Genomic DNA, 20,251 nt, shown 5'->3' on the forward strand with positions numbered 1-20,251 from the left:
TAAATGAAATTTTTGCATCTGTCTTCACTGCAGAGGATGTGAAGGAGATTCCCACCCCTGAGCCATTCTTTTTAGTTGACAGATCTGAGGAACTGTCCCAGATTGAGTTGTCAATAGAGGAGGCTTTGGAACAAATTGATAATTAAATAGTAATAAGTCACCAGGACCAGATGGTATTCACCCAAGAGTTCTGAAAGAACTCAAATATGAAATTGCAGAACTACTAACTGTGGTATGTAACCTGTCGCTTAAATCAGCTTCTGTATCAGATGGCTAGAAGATAGCTAATATGATGCTGATTTTTAAAAAAAAAGGCAATTACAGGCCAGTAAGCCTAACTTCAGTACCAGGCAAATTGGTTGAATCTATACTAAATAACAGAATTCTCAGATACATAGATGGACGTGATATGTCAGGGAAGAGTCAACACGACTTTTGTAAAGGGAAATCATGCCTCCCCAATCTATAAGAATTCTTTTAGTGAGTCAACAGACATGTGGACAAGGGTGGTCCAGCAGATATAGTGCAGCTGGACTTTCAGAAAGCCTTTGACAAAGTCCCTCACCAAACGCTCTTAAGCAAAGTAAGCAGTCAAGGGATAAGAGGGAAGGTCCTCTCATGGATCAGTAACTTGTTAAAAGGTAGGAATAAATGGTAGGTTTTCACAGTGGAAAGAGGTTAATAGCGGGGCCCTCCAAGGATCTGTATTGGGACCAGTGCTGCTCAACATATCCATAAATGATCTGGAAAAAGGGGTAAACAGTAAGGTGGCAAAGTTTGCAGATGATAAAAAAATACTGAAGATATTTAAGTCCAAAGCTGACTGGGAAGAGTTACAAAGGGATCTCACAAAACTAGGGGACTGGGCAAGAAAATGGCAGATTAAAATCAATGTTGATAAATGCAAAGTAATGTACATTGGAAAACATAATCCCAACTATACATATAAAATGACGGGGTCTAAATTAGCTGTTACCACTCAAGAAAGAGATCTTGGAGTCACTGTGGATAGTTCTCTGAAAACATTTGCTTGATATGCAGTGGTAGTCAAAAAAGCTAACAGAATGTTAGAAATCATTAGGAAAGAGATTGATAAGAAGACAGAAAATACCATGATGCCACTTTATAAATCTATGGAATGGCCACACATTGAATATGATGTGCAGTTCTGGTCACCCCATCTCAAAAAAGATATATTAGAATTGGAAAAGATACAGAGAAGGGCATCAAGAATGATTAGGGGGTGTATGTAACAGCTTCCATATGAGGAGAGATTAAAAAGACTGGGACTGATCATCTTAGAAAAGAGATGACTAAGGGGTGGGGCATGATAGAGATCTCTAAAATTATGAATGGCTTGGAGAAAGTGAAAAAGGTAGTGTTATTTACCCTTCAGATATCACAAAAGCCAGGGGTCACCCAACGAAATTAATAGGCAGCACATTTTAAAAAAGCAAAAGGAAGTACTTCTTCACACAATGCAAAATCAACTAATGGAACTTGTTGCCAGAGGATGTTTGAAGGCCAAAAATATAAGTGGGTTCAAAAAAGAATTAGGTAAGTTCATGGAGGTCCATCAATTGCTATTAGCCAAGATGATCAGGGATGTAACCTCATGCTCTGGGTGTCCCTAAATGTCTGACTGCCAGAAGCTGAGACAGATCACTCAATAAACTGCCCTGTTCTGTTCATTCCCTCTGCATCAGAAGACAGGATATTGGGCTAGGTCTGACCCAATATAGCCATTCTTATGTTAAATGCTGAAGAGCAGTCCAACAGCATGAATTTTGATGTACTTCTTCTTTCTATGAACATTACGTACTCGCCTACCAGAGCAATGGGTGCTGTCTTTGTTCCTGTAAGGGCACGGGGCCTAAAACTTAGGTCTGCAGAGTTTAAGATGGCTGATGTTTCCACAATGCCACCAGGAGTGAGTTTTCTTTTGTACTGGTCAGCCTATTGTATGGTGTAGGCTGGGCTGTAGATTTCCCTCATCAATGGAGATATTGACAAAGTAGGGTAATGTCAACACCCTAGTAACAAAATAGGATTAGTATGTGCCAGGCATTTTCTACTATTCTCTAACATCGAGGAAGGGATGGTGCAAAGTCACAGATGATGGCTCTGGTTGCCATCAGTGCTCCTTTGCCTACTTGTATGAATGGGCTGAATTCTTTGATATGTTTATGATTCTGTATTCAGCCTACTATTCTTCATGCTCCAGGTGGCCAACCCCATGCAGTTGATCTTCTCTCTGATATCAGATAAATCCTTGCAGTGAGAGAAGCAAATTCTAGGGTTGAGTGAAAGGAGTCTGGGTTTACTATGTGATGTATGCTCCCCATTTTTCCCCAGGCAGGCTATTCACAAACAGGGGTCTGAAAACTCCACATGTGTCAGCTTTCACAGAGTTTCTTTCATGTCTTTCATCACGGAAACCAGGTTTGTCTCGCCTCACAGATGAGTCCAACTGGTTACCTGATGCCTACTAATAGCAAGGGGAAGCCAGGCAGAGGCCCCTTCCTCCATTCAGATTCTAGATAGCATGACTTATTGAAAGAGCCTTGTTGTGAGGGGCTTCTCCAAAGCCAGCCATCCCAGGAGCTATCCCCCAGAGGGGAGTCTGATTAGAAAGGTAACCCACACAAGTAACTGCAGACTGTGGAGACTTGTATAGTGTGGCCCTGCATCTCTAGGTGGGGACAATCTATGGGGACAGTGACACCCTGGCATCCCAATATTCACCCCTGTCATGTAATTAGGATATATATTGTACAACGTATGCCTTGTGAGGTATCATTCTAAAAGTCTTGATCTGCTTGACATTAATATCTCATTGGATTGTATGTGCTATCGTTGTATGTGAAGTTATGAAGTTTGGCTATATATGTGTTATTGAAACATGTTGTGACATTGAAAACACCCACAAGCAGCCTTTCAGGTACAACAGTAAAAAGGCCAAACAATGTTAATGGCTTATTGAGGAAATGTACACAAGCACAAGGATTACCCCAGGAACTGTGTACAATAGAAACTTCTCAGAAATAGCACTACACTGTGGGAACTGTTTGACCGAGGTCACAGCAAAAGAGCTTTCCAGCAAGTGGGAAGAAGATATAAAAGGGGGGAAATGACATCATGATCGGACCTCTCTCTCCCTATAACAACATACCTGGAAACACCTGAGGAACAAAGACTGAACAGCGGGGAAGTGATGATCCCAGGCTAGAGGGATTTCTAGCCTGTGTATGAAAACCTGCAAGCCCAAGCTGAAAGCCAAGGCAGCTTGTGCCTTAGGAATCTGCCAGTCTGTTTATCACTCAGGGTGAGAATTTGCTAATTCATATCCTACCTATCTACTATGTTAAGCTCATCTTGCAGTTTTGTTTATTTACCAGGTAATCTGCTTTGCTCTGTTTGCTATCACTTACAATCATTGAAAATCTATCTTTTTGTAGTTAATAAACTTATTTTATGTTTTAATCCAAACCAGTGTGTGTTTGACTAAGGTGTCTGGGGAAAATCTCAGCTTGGTTACCACAGGTGTGCATGGTCCTCTTCACATTGAGGGAGAGGTAGACTGGGTGTTAAACCCATATACTGGCCAGATTTGATCAGGGCAGGACGGTACTGTTCTGAGGTCCTATGCTGGGAGGCCGGTGGTTAGAGAACCTGCACGTGACTGCAGCTGGGTGTGTCCCTACCTGTGTGAATGATGGTGAAAGTGCAAGCTTGGAGGGCTTTGCAACTTGTCACAGCAGCACAGTGTGAGAGGGAGCCCAGGCTGGTGGGTCAGAGGGCTCAGTGGTACCCCAATTCCAGGTGGCACCCGGGGAGGAACCCGTCACAGGTACATCTACACAGCAAAAGAAACCCTGCAGCAGTGAATCTCAGAGCTCCGGGTCATCTGTGGGGCTAGAGATAGTAGTGTGAACATTTGGGCTCAGGCTGGAGCCTGGGTTCTGAGACATGGCAAGAGGGGATGTGTCAGAGCCTAGGCTTCAGCACAAGCCCCAATGTCTACACTGCTATTTGGAATGCTAAGAAACTGAGGCAGATGACCCGGGCTCTGAGACACACTGCCAGGTTATTTTTTTGTTTGTTTGTTTTGCTGTGTAGATGTACCCTAAAAAGGTAGAACTTCTGCCCCATCTGCAGCCCTCCCCAATCACAGATCTGGATTTCTACAGAGGGGCTTCTCTGGGGCTGTGAACTAAAAAGGGAAACATGCCTCAGAGCTGGATCTCCCCTCTTTTCTGCCTTCCCTGGAAAAGATCCAGAGGCTTCAGTTCCCTTTGCTCATGGGAGCAGAGGAGAGCATGGTGTGCTGAGTAAAGACTTCAGGATTTGGTCAAATAAATGTAAATCTGTATGTTGAGCCTGATTCTCCTCTCACTAGTATAACTCCATTGCCTTAAATGGATTTGCTCCAGAGTGACACCAGGATAAGCAAGAGGAAATCGGTATACTATTTACAAAATATAATCATGTAAATGATTTGTAACTCTGCAGTGGTTGAATTAGAATGCAGTCTGATGAGTATGTTAGGATGTACACCCCTGCCCCTTGAGGCACGTGTGAATATAGTAACACAGCTTGTCATGCTGTGTTTTTAAATTTTTAAATCTAAATAACATATAACATTGCGTATAATACATACCTTAAATGGCAGATGTGTAGCAAACACAGATATTTATGACAGGTTTAAGCAGCAAGATATAATTAGGTGTGGTTTTGGTACAAGTTTTGCTTCAGGTTTACTTTGTTCTTTCAGCCACCCATGTTAATTATACAACTACGCTCATGCCCTGGAGAGTTTTCATTTTTTTGTGATTATATCATGGATGTTTAGTAATATCCTTAGAAAAATAATAAAAAACATGAATATTTGCAGATAGGATAGTTAGGACTTTGAAAATCTAGGTTTGACCCCTTCTTACTACTTTCAGTCTCACTCAAAAACTTCAAAAAATTTTCTTTGCCTTTAGATAACTAAGCAAATTTACCTCAGTATTTGCACTATTCTCTCTCTTGAGAACTATGGAACCCATTATCTTAATATCTGATCATCTCATAATCTTTAATGTACTTATTCTCACAATACCCATGTGAGGTTATGTACACAGGCACTATTATGTCCATTTTATAGATGGGAAACGGTGGCAGAGAGACTAAATGAATTGCCCAAAGTCACATAAGAAGTTTGTTTCAGATCAGGGAACTGAATCCATGTCTCTCAAGCCCAAGGCTAGTGCCATGACAACTGGATCAGCCTTCCTAATTAAGTTGCTCATGTAAGGAATATGGAGGAAAAGCTATTTAGTTATCAAAGTTGGAAAATGTGTGAGGTCAACCACAGTAGACCATTTAGGGTGAGCATAAATTTTTTTTAAAAATCATTTAAAAATAGTAACACCAGCGATGCTACTTTATTAGACTATACAGTAGTTAGGAGTGCAATGGCCGTATAACACTATGAATTTGAGTCATGAGGCTGTAGATAAAAATTCAAGGGTAGATCTTCAACTGCTGACAAATAGTCATTGCTCCAGCCAAACAACGACCATTGACACCAGCTGAGAATCTGTCCCTCTGTGTACATTGGTGACAACTTGTTTAATTGAAACTGTATTATACTAATTTGTAGTGCCTGAGTAGCCAGACCCAGAGTAATCATAATGAAAGTTCGCATTATAGACATTAATTTGAATAGGAATGCTGACTTTTTAACACCTTCTGAAGTATCTAGTAAGCATCTACTGCATACCAAATAATTTACTACACAATTTGTAAAACATAGAGCAGAAAAATATAGTTAGCCACTAATTTCTAAACTCAAATGGTAATATGCTTCTATGGTGTAATATATTTTCCAGTAAAGTGCTGAAGAGAAGCATTTTTTTCAGCTGAGCTCACTGAAAGTTCAAAGGATAAATATATCACAATGACAAATTGCAAAATGCTATTCATACATGGAGGTAAAAATTGTTCCCTCATTTGTTTGTATTTCACATAAGCTGTAATATTGTTAATTCCAAAGAAAATACAGCACAAAATGAATTCTGATTAAAAATACAAGTATTGTTAATGGACCTTAGCAGAAATTTGTCTTAGCTTGAAAAGAAAAGTTACAGAAGCTGAATGTGTTCTCTTTGGGTGAAATTCACTCCAGCACAAAGGGTATACATAGGGCTGTCAGCACCACTTTATCTCTGAATCAGCTCCCTACAAGGTGGGTGACAACTGGATTGGCCAGTACAAGGGATTTCTACAGCTCCTCCATGCTGGGAGAGTGAGTGTGTGTGTGGGGGGAAAGAGCTGGGTAAAAGGTGACATGGGCACAGATCTATTGGCTTCATCCTGTCCCCAGGTGAGGATGGGAGGGCAATTCTCAATCCAGTCCTCATGAACTTCACCAGCACATTATGGTGCTAAATGGGCAAAGTGTATTTCATTCTTTGACCTTGTTTCAGTTAAAGTTTGTTTTGTACCCCCATCAAATCTTGTTCACCTTTTCTACATGAATAGTCCCAGGCTTGCAGTATCTGCTTTTGTGAAGTCCTAAAAGTCTTGACAGGATACAGATCTCTGTCTTTGATTTCTTGTGAAGAACAAGGATTTTCAGCTGTCACCTTTGTTTCATCTTCTCGTGTCAGCTCACAATGAATCAACAAATTCTGAGGATCAAATCAGAAAGATACATTCTAAATGATTAAGTCAAAAAGGAGGGAACATGGAATTCTGAATAAGCAACATTAAATTGATCTTTGTTTGAAAATTATACATCAAGAAAAGGTGAGTTAATAATGTTATTAGTATACATATAGTACCATAATGTGCTGGGATCAGAAGCATTAACTAGCACAAGCACAAGTTAAAACCTTAAAAGTCAATACTTTCACTACTCAGAGTTTTCTCTCTTGTATTTTACTATTTTTAAAAAACACTTATGGAATTAATATACTATGATTTCTCATTCCAAATAATTGTATGTCTGTCTCTCTCTCTCACACACACATATAGCATTCTATAACAACAGGACTATTATAGAAAATGATCTAAAACATGTGGACTGCAGCCAATATTTGGATATGGTGTAGTTAATTCTGGAAGGTCTAAAAAGGAAATAATTCAACTCATTGCAGAGAAAAATGAGCTAGTCTTAAATACTTTTAATGACAAAGAATCGTATCAAAATATGCAAGCTCGCACTCCTAATATTGAAAAAAGAGAAGATTCTACAGAGTTTGGGGATGGGAGCTTTTGACCAAATTTTCAAAATTGCGTGCAAAAGGACATGTACACTTCTGCACCTTTCATCAGGTATCTGTGGAACACCCAATGTGTGCACTTCAGTGGTTTGCTAGATCACACACTATGCATATGCTTAAATGTTGCTGCGAAGTGCTATGTGTCTATTGTGACACTCATGACTTCAGAGCTCTATCATTAATTCCTGCTGCTCAGCTACACGTTATATATCAGCTGGGCAGAGGTGATGGCCTGCAGCCTCTCCTGGTCCCTGGGGCCTGCTGTAGCACCTGCTCTGCAGGTAACTCAAAGACCTCTCTGCACCTCTGCCTCTTCTTCCACTGCTGGATCAGAGTGGGGAAAGAGCACTTGGTGGCCGTAGTTGGGACAGAGATGAAGGGTGCCCAGTACTGGCCCCAGACAGACCCCATTCAGCTTCCTTTCACTCAGCTGGCTCCCAGCTTCCCCTTCCGGAAATCGCCAGCAAGATCCAAACTTCCCGCTCAGCTTCTACCCTAGACAACCCTCCCCTAGCTTCTCCCCACACAGCCAGACGCCACGTTTTCCCAGCCATATCCTCACCCAGCCACTTCACCAAATAACTTCCATCTTCCCTCCAAAAAGCACCCAGCTGCCTCCCTACCTAGCTCCTGGCATCTTTAGACATCCACCAGTTTTCACCTATCAACACATCTAGTACCTGCCACTCACCCCAGCACTCTACTCCCTACCCTTAACCACTGTTAAGTATTCTGCAGCTCCTTCTCTTTTGTCCCTCCTCCTCCCCATTACTTTGGACTGGGTGTGTTGACCAAAAGCAGAAGTTTACAAAGATATGCAAATTAGCTGATGTATTGATTTGCATAAATGGTCACACATGAAGCTGCTCAAAACTTGGCAGCTGTGCTTAAATGCTTTGCTGGACTGGGGCCTCAAATTGAGGTTTGTGTGGGCCTGTTTCTATGCGCTCTCACAACCCAGGCTTGCACGGCCTTTTGAAAATGTGATCATTAATGTTTGCCAGATCAGTAGTTTTATGGAAAAGGAATATTTCTACCACAATAATTCCCTGCCCAATTAGTAGGGGCAGTACAGACCTGTCAGTCCTGCTCAGCAGGGCAGAAGACCCAGACCCTTTCAGGCATTTTCAAAGATGCATAGAAACTAATAGATGGACTACTTCTGTCACCCTTCCTCATACTGAGTGTACCTTACTCCATGTGAAATAAATAGCAGTATTCACAAAGTAAGGTGCTACTTAGCATGAGTGAGGGTGGCAGAATTAGGCCCATATTTATTTATTTGCATTAAATAAACAAGAGTCTCCAGCCCAAATGCAAAGAATCAGATCTTCATATGGAAAAAAACCTCTGAATTACAGGATGATTCTGGACTAACAAACATATTAATAATTGAAATGGAATTACCAGACAAGAGATCTTCCTTTCTTCCTCCTCCCACATCTGCACTAGTGGAAAGTAACAAGCAATGACAATCCCAAGAACATAGAAGAGAAACAAAGCTATCCAAAAGAAATCTAATAAACAGAATTTATAACAGAATAGATAATAATACAGAGACTTCCTCTTAGAAAGCCTTCTCTTTGCATCACAAAGATTGTACCAGAAATCCTGTGTATAACGTTGAAACCTGGTTGCAGCTCTGCATATTTCTTGGGCTGAAACCAAGGAACTTTTGGGCCACAAGGTGGATATACTACACTTTGAGGCAATGTTTCCACAGAGGAACTTTTACCAAAAAAAAAAAAAAAAATCCCACATTTGCTAATTCCAGTGCAGCTGCACCAATGTTAGCAACAATGGGATCCTTAGTGTAGACGGCTTTCCGGTTCCGGCAGCAGTTTTCAGCATTGTGTCAATTAACCCTGTTTTGAGTGGGGTTAATTGACACAGCGCTGAAAATGGCTCTGGAGATGAAAACCCTTCTGTGTAATGGCTCCCAGCATTGCTAAAGACGGTGCAGCTGCACTCATATTAGCAATGGTGGGAATTTTCTGTAAAAATTCCCCAGTGTCGACAAGGCCTGAGAGTGAGCCTTAAATTTTTTTCTGGGTCTTGTTTGTCAATTTCAATTTTGCTTCCCTCATGCATTATCTCAGCCATCTGCAGATCATTGATTTTTAAGGCAGCAGTTCCTTTGATCCCAGCAGTTTGGGTGGAATGAAAGAAAAGAGTGGAAGATTTGCAGTTCACTCTGGTCCCTCTGATACATACACTAAGGGTACATCTACACTACAGGGGGGAGTCGATTTAAGATACGCAAATTCAGCTACGTGAATAGCGTAGCTGAATTCGACGTATCGCAGCCGACTTACCCCGTTGTGAGGACGGCGGCAAAATCGACTTCTGAGGCTTTTTGTCGGTGGCGCTTACTACCACCTCCGCTGGTGGAGTTAGAGCGCCGATTCGGGGATCGATTGTCGCGTTCCAACGGGACGCGATAAATCGATCCCCGAGAGGTCGATTTCTACCCACCGATTCAGGCGGGTAGTATAGACCTAGCCTAAGGTTCTTCACACATACAGTTTGTGCCCATGCTTTTCTTTCTTGTGCTTTGTATTCCTGCAGAATGAAGGGAGCCTAATCAAACAGGACCAGTGAAAATGAGAGATACCGTTATTCATAAATGAAGGTGATATTCTCAGGAATCCAATTCTCCTCCTGGAAGGGTGAGTTTTCCATGGATAGACAGTCAATATACAAAAGATGTTGCCTCAGAAGGTTATTTGGTGAGTTCCTAGAGTACCCAGTTTAGGTTCCAAGGAGGGCAATACTGTTCCTGAAATGGATTTATGAGTTTGGACACTCTGATGACCCACGATACAGGGGAATATAGCCAGACCTGCCTCAGCTGTCTGTTCATTGGATAGCCTAGCCACTTGCACCTATAGGGCTAGATCAGTGGTTCTCAAGCTATGGGATGGGCCTCCCAAGGAGGTGTGAGAATGTGTCAAGGGAGGCACGAGCTATGTGCTTTTTTTGTTTTTTTAAGAGCTCTGGCTCTTAGCCCCAAGTGGCTGGGGCTCATGCAGAAGGGCCATGCACACATGGGATGGGGGGATAAAGAGGAAAGCCAGAGGCTGGAGCCTCACCGCACTGGGGCTGCCAGCTGCAGTCCTGCCTCCTGGGCTTTTCCCTCTGCCCCCTGGTCAATCCCTCACCAGGAGGCGGCCCAGGCTCAGCCTCTCCTTCCCTCCCCCTCCCCCTACTCCCTCACCTGGAGGCGGGGGGGCTCCAGCTGTCAGCCCCAGGGTGGAAGCAGCAGCGCAGAAGTAAGGGTGGCGATGGGATGCTAAGCCTGCTGTGAAAAGTGATAATGATGAATAGCACTTTTCATATTGCCACCCTTACTTCTGTGCTCCTGCTGGCATGGCGCTGCTTTCAGAGCTGGGCTCCCAGCCAGCAGCCGCTGCTCTCTGCTCTGCCTTCAAAGCTGGGTGGCAGAATATGTTTTTTGGGGGGTGTGGTGTGAACAACTACAGATACAAAGAAGGGGGCCCAATCAAATAAGTTTGAGAACCACTGGGCTAGACTGTGCCTTTAAGTTACTAACCCAGCATTCAGGGCACTGCCGAGCCAGGTCACTCTAGGAGCTGCTCCAGGAGGGTCTGTCTCTTAGAAGGTGCAATCCTTCTTGCACCTCTAAGAAGCAGAGGGAGAGTGCATGCTGCACAGTGCCTTAGAATGTTGCAAACTGCTCCCATATCCATGTCCAGAAATCCTTGCTTGCTGGCACTGTAAAAGTTGCTGCCAAAACTTACCTTCATCCCAACACATAGCTCCCTTGTGAATTTTAGGAGAGAGAGGTCTTTGCACTTCAGTTGTTCCTTGCTCTTTGCACCCTTTCTAAGAACACTCAAACAATGGCCAAGCACCATCTAGCACATGTGCTTATGCTGCGGCCTATAGGCTGTTTTGCAGCATTCAAGGATATCTAGCCACCTAAAAGACCACTGATAGAATCACAGAAATGCAGGGCTGCAAGGGACCTCAAGAAGTCAGCTAGCCCTGCCCACAGCTCTGAGGCAGGACCAAGTAAACCTACACCATCTCTGACAGGTGTATGTGTCCAACTTATTCTTTAAAATGTCCAGTGATGGGAATTCCACAACCTCCATTGGAAGCCTATTCTAGTGTTTAACTAACCTTAGAGTTGGAAAGTTTTTCCTAATAGCTAGCCTAAATCTGTCTTGCTGCAAATTAAGCCTATTACTTCTTGTCCTACATTCAGTGGACAAGGAGAACAATTGATCACTGTCTTCTGTAATAGCCCTTAACATATTTAAAGACTATCAGGTTGTCCCATCAGTCTTCTTTTCTCTAGACTCACCATGCCTAGATTCTTTAACCTTTCCTCATGTTAGGTTTTTTAAACCTTTCATCATTTTTGCTGCTCTCCTCTGAACTATCTCCAATTTATCCACATCTTTCTTAAAGTGTGTTCCCAGAACTGGACACAGTACTCCAGCTGAGACCTCACCAGTGCCGCAGAGTGGGACAATTACTCCTCCATCCCATAGCTTACATATGACACTCTTGTTAATATACTCCAGAATGATATTAGCCTTTTTCACAACTGCACCACATTGTTGACTCTTATGCAATTTGTAATTCACTATAACTCCCAGATTTTTTTCAGCAGTACTATTACCCACCCAGTTATTTCCTGTTTTGTAGTTGTGCATTTGATTTTTCCTTCCTAAGTGATATATTTTCACTTCTCTTTATTGAATTTCATCTTATTGGTTTCAGAGCAATTCTCCAATTTGTCATGGTCGTTTTGAATTCTGATCCTGTCTTCCACAGTGTTTGCAACCCCTCCCAGCTTGGTGTCATCTGTAAATTTTATGAACGTACTCTCCATTCCGTTATTCAAGTCATTAATGAAAATATTGAACTAGGACTGACTCTTCCAGGATTCCAGTAGATAAGTCCTCCCAGTTTGACTGTGAACCGTTGGTAACTACTCTTTGAGTAGTCTTTCAGTCAGTTTTGCAACTACCTTATAGTAATTTCACCTCGGCCACATTTCTCTAGTTTGCTTATGAACATGTAATGTGGGACTATGTCAAAAGCCTCACTAAAATCAAGATATATCACATCTACTGCTTCCCCCTAATCACTAAGCCAGTAACCCTGTCAAAGAAGAATGGTTTGGCATGATTTGTTCTTGATAAATCCATGTTGGCTATTCTTTAAACCCGATTATCCTTTAGATCAGTGGTTCTTAACCTTGGGTGCACGCACCCCCTGGGGGTGCGAGATGCCCTTTCTGGGGGTGTGAGCCATGCTAGATTTTGTTAGAAGGTAAATCATCGAAAACACAAATTAAGCACAGGCATGTAAATACAACTACATTGTTTAATCAAACCTATGTATTTATTAACATTATACATTTTTTAAGGATTACTGTAATATACAAACAAAAATATATCTAGGTTTAAGGGTGCGAGAACATATTTTTTAGGTTTAAGGAGTGGGAGAACATATTTTGATTTTTGATAAAGGGTGCGAGAACATATTTTGAGAACCAAAGGGGTGCAGGCTGCAGTAAAGGTTAAGAACCACTGCTTTAGATGTTTCTTATTAATTTGCTCCAGTATCTTTCCTGGTATCAAAGTTAGGCTGACTGGTCTATAATTCCCTAAATTCCCTTTGTTCCCTGTTTTAAAGATGGATACTATATTTTCCCTTCTCCAGTCCTCTGGGATCACACTTGTCCTCCATGAGTTCCCTAAGATAATTGCTAATGGTTCCGAGATTGCTTCAGCTAGTTCCTTAAGTACCCCGGGATGAATTTCATTAGGCCCTGCTGACTTGACTACATCTAATTAATCTAAATATTCTTTAACCTGTTCTTTCCCTATTTTGGCTTGCACTCCTTTGTCCTTGTTGTTAATATTAATCGTGTTGAGTATCTGGTCACCATTAACCTTTTTAGTGAAGACTGAAGCAAAAAGGCATTAAACACCTCAGTCTTCGTGACATCAGTCATTAGCACTCCTTCCCTCCTAAGTAGAGAATCTACTTTTTCCTTCATCTTTCTCTTGAACTTAATGTATTTAAAGAACCTCTTCTTATTGCCTTTTATGCCCCTTGCTAAATGTAACTCATTCTGTGCATTTACCTTTCTGTTTTTGTCCCTATATGCTTGTGCTAGTCTTTTGTGCTCCTCCTTAGCAATTTGTCCGCGTGTTTCTACTTTTTGTAGTATTCCTTTTTGATTTTCATTGAAGAGCTCTGGATGGAGTCATGTTGGCTTCTTACTATTCTTCCTATCTTTCCTTTGCATCTTGTCTTGTGTAAGAGCATCTGAGACTCTGGCTAACACAGGTGGGAGTTATTGGCAGTGTGTACTCAGAGAAGGGCTCTTGTCTATGGGACTTGTGTGTCCCCTTAGTATAACACAGCATGAGCCCGTTGACGTCAGGACATAGTTCAAATTCTGTCTGTTTTCCCAGGCTTTTGAGAAAGGGGTAGATTGAAAAATGAGCCAGGGAAATTATTTTTAAAATGTATAATCTTACATAACTTTTTAACCTATAATTTATAATGAAGAGTGAGGTCTTTCTAAAAGATATGCTCTGGCTCAAGCAGAAGTTATGGGGCTTGATACTGTGGAAATTCTATGGTGTTATGAGAGAAGCCAGACTAGATGATCTAATCATCCCTTCTGTCTTTAAAAGCTATGATTTTTACTGAGCCTGAATAACTAAATATGTAAGCAGGAATTAATTAATTTATTTAATAAAATAGATCCGTGTTTTAAATGTTACATAATCCAGGATACATGGCACATTTAATAAAAATCTAAGTATTTAAATAAATAAATCTCTAATTCTTCTCTTCCGAATGATAAGCTTGTAAGCTCTTTGGGGCAGAGACCATGCATTCGTTTATGTGCGTAAAATACTTATCTTATGATAGCTGCTACCAGAGTCAAATAATAATAATAATAATTCTTGGGATTGTGATCTTTGTTGATAGACTAATGCTTAAAGCTAAGCCAAAACCTTATGCAGTGTTTCCTAGAGGAAAGTAGGGTATTCCAGTCAGGCTGTCATCGTTCTTCTTTATGGCTGTTCCATTTAATGAACACAACATCAAATTCAGGGATACAGGGTCTAAGTGGAACAATGATCCTTACTTGACAAGATTGGGTAGCTGTTAAAAGGAATTGGTTCTAGATATCATCTTCACTGACCACTAGTGTGGAAAACCAGGGGCTACATGGCCACTTGAGAACTTGCTCGGCAGTAAGATTAGTGGGAAAGTGCATAAGAAGGTTGTGTAGGAGTATGTAGGCCCATTTAAGGGCCAGGGTGGAACTCACAAACAGAACAGCCTGGGGATAATGCAGAAGACTCCCCACTCTGTTCTAGTGACCTGTTTAAACAGGAAGAGGAAGCTGAGCAGAGTGGGAGGAGAATGGAAGCTGAACAGTCTGCAAAAGGGTGGTGAGCTCTCTCCATCTCCAGAAGGCTAGCCTGACCAGGCACAGAGACTTTGTTTGGGGAGCTGTGAACCCAGGTCCTGAAGTAATGATCTGTGAACTGTTATTTCCAAGTGCTCCTTCCCTGGGGCTCCATTAAAGAAGATATACTTATTTTGACTAGTTTGTTTTGGCTTCTTATCACTCTGATCTGTGCAAGATAATTTATTGATGCCAAGTTGGGGGAAAGAAAGGTGAGGATCACCTGCAGTGCCACTCTTGGGCACAGGGGAATGCATAGAATGGCCCTGCCTGTTACAAGTATCTTCAGCCAGGGTGGGCAGACAGCATCTGTTCCTCATACTATTGTGTCCTTTGAGAAATATTTGCTCACCTTTTGATAACAGTTTGATGCAAACATCTGCTTGTGAGCAGTTGCCTCAAAAACGTTGCTGCTTGAAATCCATTCTGAGTGCTATATGTCCTCTCTGCTTCTGTGTTCAGGTTCCCTGGATATGAGTGGCTTGAATTAAAATCAAGCTGTTTGATTAGTCAGAGGCAGATTTGTACAGTATTATAAATTCTTCCTTCTTTGGTCGATCAGGAATACCATGTTGATTCAAGTTGTAGCGGTTTTCAGGGGATGAAGAAATACACTCAGCTACAGATGAATGATGAACTCATGGCCCTTTATATCTCAGATGATAACACTTATTTGTTTTCTGTTGTTATTGTTATTCATTTGTATTGCCCAACCACGTACAATACGAACAACATTGAATCTATCTCCCCTTGTAAGTATTCTCACACTTCTTATCAAACTGTCTGTACTGGGCTATCTTGATTATCACTTCAAAAGTTTTTTTCTCTTACTTAATTGGCCTCTCAGAGTTGGTAAGACAACTCCCACCTGTTCATGCTCTCTGTATGTGTGTATATATATCTCCTCAATATATGTTCCACTCTATATGCATCCGAAGAAGTGGGCTGTAGCCCACGAAAGCGTATGCTCTAATAAATTTGTTAGTCTCTAAGGTGCCACAAGTACTCCTGTTCTTTTTGCGGATACAGACTAACACGGCTGCTACTCTGAAAAAAGTACAGAAAGTGACAGCCCCTGTCCTGAACAGCTTTCAAAGTAAGACAGATTTCAGAGTAAGATAGTTCTGGACAGTTGTCTGATGTGAATGTTGTCTGATGATGACATTACATTAATACCTTTGAATCATAGCATTGTCACCAGAACTGTTAAGAACTTGGTGAAGACACACAGGACTATTAATAGCCCATATGGGATGAATCAATAAGAACAGTGGTTTTGGAGATAAAAGATCATAGGAATCTTATGTACCATTGTCTTACAGAGACATCAACAAGATGAATGGATGTTATAAAAATTATTTACTGCTACACCTGAAACTATTGATTTTATGATCTTTGTTTGAAATCTTGCTCTTTTGTGCAACAATTAAATCTTTTGATGTACTGGATGGACTTGGAGATCTTCAGATTTCTAGAGCCCTGTGTGGATACAAAATTTGTATCCTCATCCAATCGGCGATCCGCAAACATGGTCCATGGATATAAAGCAGATATCCACAGATTTGCAGAGCTCTAGATATAACATTTGGATCTGCATCCATCCGCAAACATGATCTCCGGATATCCAGAGATTTATAGGGCTCTACAGATTTCTTCACGTGAAGAAAACTGAATGTCGTTCAAAGTGGCTTTCTGTCTGTAGGATTCTTGTGATAGTCCATCTGTAAAATCTCAGGGCTATCTCTATCTTCATGGCTAGTTGCTTTGTGGGCTCTGTTTCAAACTGGGTTTTATTGCTGCTTGGCCCCATTGTCAATAAATGGAGATATACCTATCTCATAGAACTGGAAGGGACCCTGAAAGACAATGGAGTCCAGCCCCCTGCCTTCACTAGCAGGACCAAGTACTGATTTTGCCCCAGATCCCTAAGTGGCCTCCTTAAGGACTGAACTCAGGACCTTAGGTTTAACAGGCTAATGTTCAAACCACTGAGCTATCCCTCCCCTTATTAAAGCAGAAAGAGACAGTCCTGGAGGCAGCTACATCTTAACATATTGAGAGCTTTGAAGATAAGGACTGTCACGGAGTATTGGGGAACTCAGGGCCCTGCACCCCCGGCTTCCTGCGATTCACCATGACTCTCAGCCAGCCAGTAAAGCAGAAGGTTTATTTGGATGACAGGAATACAGTCCAAGACAGGTCTTGCAGGCACAGACAACAGGGCCCCCCTCAGTTAGGTCCAGCTTGGGGTCCCAGGGCATCCCAGCCCCCCCCCTTTGGGGGGTCAGAGCCATCTCTGCCTCCCAGCCATCTCTCCAGCCCGCTTCCAACCCTCTGCCTTCAGCGACCCCTCCCACAGCCTTTGTTCAGTTTCCTGGGCCAAGGTGTCACCTGGCCTCCAACCCCTTCCTGGGTTCTCATGTTACATGCTTAGGTATTCGCCTTCGGGCAGTCTCCCATCCCCCAATGCAGACTATCCTAGCCACACTCCCCTGTCAGCATTCACAGACCACAGTAAGAACAGTCCCAGTTCGTCACAAGGACCCAAACCTTGAAGTGGATATGGAATTAGATGAGAGGTGACAGTAGCCTATGGAGCACTAGTGTGATACTCCCAGTGTTCTGTTTTGGGAGATGGAATCCTTTGTGTAGCCTTCACGATCAGCTCTATGTAGAGTAAGTCCACCCTTGCCAAGATAAAGGCACGAATAACTGTGGCTAGGTCTGCATCTGAGAGGAAAGAATGGCCAAAGATGGGAGAAGACACTTCTGGATGCTAGCTGATGGGTTTGGTAAGATTTTTAACCCGTGCACCTCCTAGACAGTTAGAGGACACACCTTTTGACAAAGGGCTTCAATCAGTCCCTTAAAGTGTTCCTCTTTCCCATCAGTATCACTTCCACCCAAGCAAGTTTCATTTTGAGCCAGCTGCACTTTATCCAGGAGCTGTTTTTCTTTCAGAGTCTAAGTAGAGATGAGTAACTGCATTGTCTCATTCTCAGCAAGTGCAGCTGTAATATTGAGAATCTAGTTAGACATATAAGAGGGAAGGCAGCACCAAAACTTCAGGACTGCTGCATGTGGATCTAGAGGTCTTGTGGAGGAGAAGTGAACCTGGTGAGCCAGCACTTAGTGGTTAATTGTACAGAAGGCTGATGAGAGGTCTAGAAGTACTAGTGTTTGCCCTTTTCCGTGGGTGTAAGGAGATTATCTATCAATGCAACTAGTGCATCTCTGTGCCATATCCTGGTGTAGATATCTTACTTTTCAAATTATTCTTTGTTATTTGCATCAGAAATGTCAACTTCTGAATCAGATGCTATTTGCATCGTACCTTATTGGATTTCTTATACCTTTCATTTGGAGCCTTTGAACAGAGATTTGGAGGTTGAAGTGGATGGGGCAGGACAAAATAACGAAGTCACTGGAGGAAGCAAACAAGCAGCTATTAGAAAGGTTGCCTGACAAGCTGTAGTAGAGGAGCTGAGGTGCATTTGTTCAGCTGCCCAAACTTGGCTAGTTCAGGTTTGAGAGAGAGGACCTGTGGTGCTGAGACACTTTTTATAGTGGGCGTGCTGAAGGTGAACACCATATATTTGGGTTGTTATTATTACTTCAAGCTCGACGTGCCGGCAGCATCCCTAGTTCCAGCACCTATGGCAGAGGACTGGGGGCCGTGGGAATCCCCGGTCTGTCCCTTTAAACCTGCAGCAGCGAGTTGGGCATGAACGGTGCTGGACACGTGAGTTGGTCTCAGTGTGCTCTAGCCTGCCTCTGCTTCCACTGCTGCTGTATTTCTAATGTTTTATCTGGCCCAGGTCCAGCCCCCGATCCTAGGTTTTTCGCCCTGCCTCCTACTCCTCCTCGTATTTTTTTTTCACAGAGCCCCCTCCTATTTTTTCCACCCACGGGCAAAGGTGTTTTTGTTTTTACTCATCCCAGTTTAATCCGTGGGCAGGACTCGCCTAATAATATTTCTAGCCCCAGCAGCTCACACCACAGACACCACAGCTCTCGCTCGCTCGCTCTCGCTCTCTCTTTTTTTCAAATGATCGCTCTTTCGCTGCCGCTCCCGAGCCCCCCATCTCCACAGTGTGCATGACTCCTGGCAAGAGGGCCGAGTCCCCCGTGCCTTTCCAATGTGTCTTCTCTTACTGGGTCCTGAGCCGATCCCCGGGCGATAGCCACCGCTTGCGTCTCATTTTGGCAAGAAGATATCCCCCCCCCACTTGGTTTGCTCCTGCTCTGCTTGCAGCGGTCCCCCCTCCTGGCATTTGTAGGGCTGCAATTCACCCTCTCTCCCTCCTTCCCCACCCCCCTTCTTGAATTGCTCCGCGTTACTAGCGATCCCTGTTCCCAAAGCGTACGGGAGAGAAGAGAGCAGAGTCCCCCCCTCCTCCTCCACCACCAGCACCGCTACCACCATCACCTCCTCCTCCTCCCCTTCTCTCCTTTTTGGCAGCACCAGGACGTCCGGTGTGCGGTGGTGGCAGCGAGCGGCGAGCGCTCGGGTTGAATCCCCCCCGCACCCCCCTCCCCAGCTTTCAAGGTGCTCGGAGCGATTGTTCCCGGCTGAGCAGCGGCAGCGGCAGGATGAGCACACGAGGGGAAGGAGCCGGCCAGCCTTCCACTTCCACTGCTGCCCAGGAGCAACCTGCAGCCACAGCGCCTCAGAAGAGAGGACGGGGCAGACCCAGGAAGCAGCCACAAGTCAGTACCCGCTCCCTACACGGAGCGCGCGCGGGAGGAGCCGAGCGTGGCCATGGACGGGCTCCCGCTGCCACTGGAGTCCTGGGGACGGGGCAAGGCGGCGGGGGTGCGGGGGGGGGGGGGCTTTGTTGCGCTCCCTTCCCCGCTAAGCACTGAAGAGGCTCCGCCGCACGCGCCGGGAGAGGGGCCGGAGCTGCCCGCCGGAGGGGGGAAAGGCGCAGCGGCGGCGGCGCGGGGTGGGTTGCCGGGCAGAGGCGCTGGCTATTGTGCGCGGCGTGGTGGCGGTGGCAGCGCTGTTCAATGGAAACGTGCAGCATGGAGCAGCGCAGAGCCGGCCAACCAGCGCGCGCTGGGTCATCCCCGAGCAGAGTTTGAAATTGCGAGAGGGCGAAGGGACTGAGCTGCGCCGGCTCCCTCCTCTCGGAGCCTTTGCAAGCTCCGGGGCTGTGGGGGTCGGGTCCCACCGGGGGCTGCTGCCGCCTCCGAGCTTGACCAGCCCAACCCCTACATCCTGGGGCTGGGGGGTGCGGCTGCAAAATCGCTTGGCTTTTGGTCTCCCCCACCCCCCTTGGTGTGCACGAAGGTGCCCCCCACTCCCGGCGGCGGGGGGAGGCTGCTGGAGGGGGGCAGCGCCGCAGTCACAACACCTTTTGCATTTCCGGAGCCCTTTGCCAGGCAGGTCGTTCTTCCACCTCCGGGGGGGGGGGGGGCGGCTGTTCCGGGTTCTGGCGCCCCCCCCTCGCTTTGCACCCCTGGTCAGTTTCAGGGACTCCAAAAAGGGGCGCATCGGGCCCCT

General features: G+C 44.2%; 1 protein-coding gene and 1 long non-coding RNA gene across 5 annotated transcripts in view; one reads left to right on the plus strand and one right to left on the minus strand.

Annotated features, from left to right (window-relative positions):
• Window positions 1-5,973: 5,973 nt before the first annotated feature.
• Window positions 5,974-20,233, minus strand: LOC135973760 (uncharacterized). The gene is made up of 2 exons (XR_010590773.1): window positions 20,103-20,233; window positions 5,974-6,677 (listed from the first exon to the last, which is right to left on the minus strand). It is a non-coding gene; the product is annotated as an uncharacterized LOC135973760 (long non-coding RNA).
• Window positions 18,628-20,251, plus strand: part of HMGA2 (high mobility group AT-hook 2) — a 169,847-nt gene continuing 168,223 nt past the window's right edge. Inside the window, exon 1 of one of the 4 annotated variants that reach the window (XM_024107617.3) lies at window positions 18,628-19,455. In XM_024107617.3, the coding sequence (XP_023963385.1) occupies window positions 19,339-19,455 (117 nt within the window). In that variant the 5' untranslated portion in view covers window positions 18,628-19,338. The remainder of the gene's footprint in view (window positions 19,456-20,251) is intronic. The other 3 variants (XR_006175093.2, XM_042852898.2, XM_024107619.3) reach the window with 3 other exon arrangements.

Source organism: Chrysemys picta, chromosome 1, assembly GCF_011386835.1.
Source record: "Chrysemys picta bellii isolate R12L10 chromosome 1, ASM1138683v2, whole genome shotgun sequence".
Classification (NCBI taxonomy): Eukaryota; Metazoa; Chordata; order Testudines; family Emydidae; genus Chrysemys; species Chrysemys picta.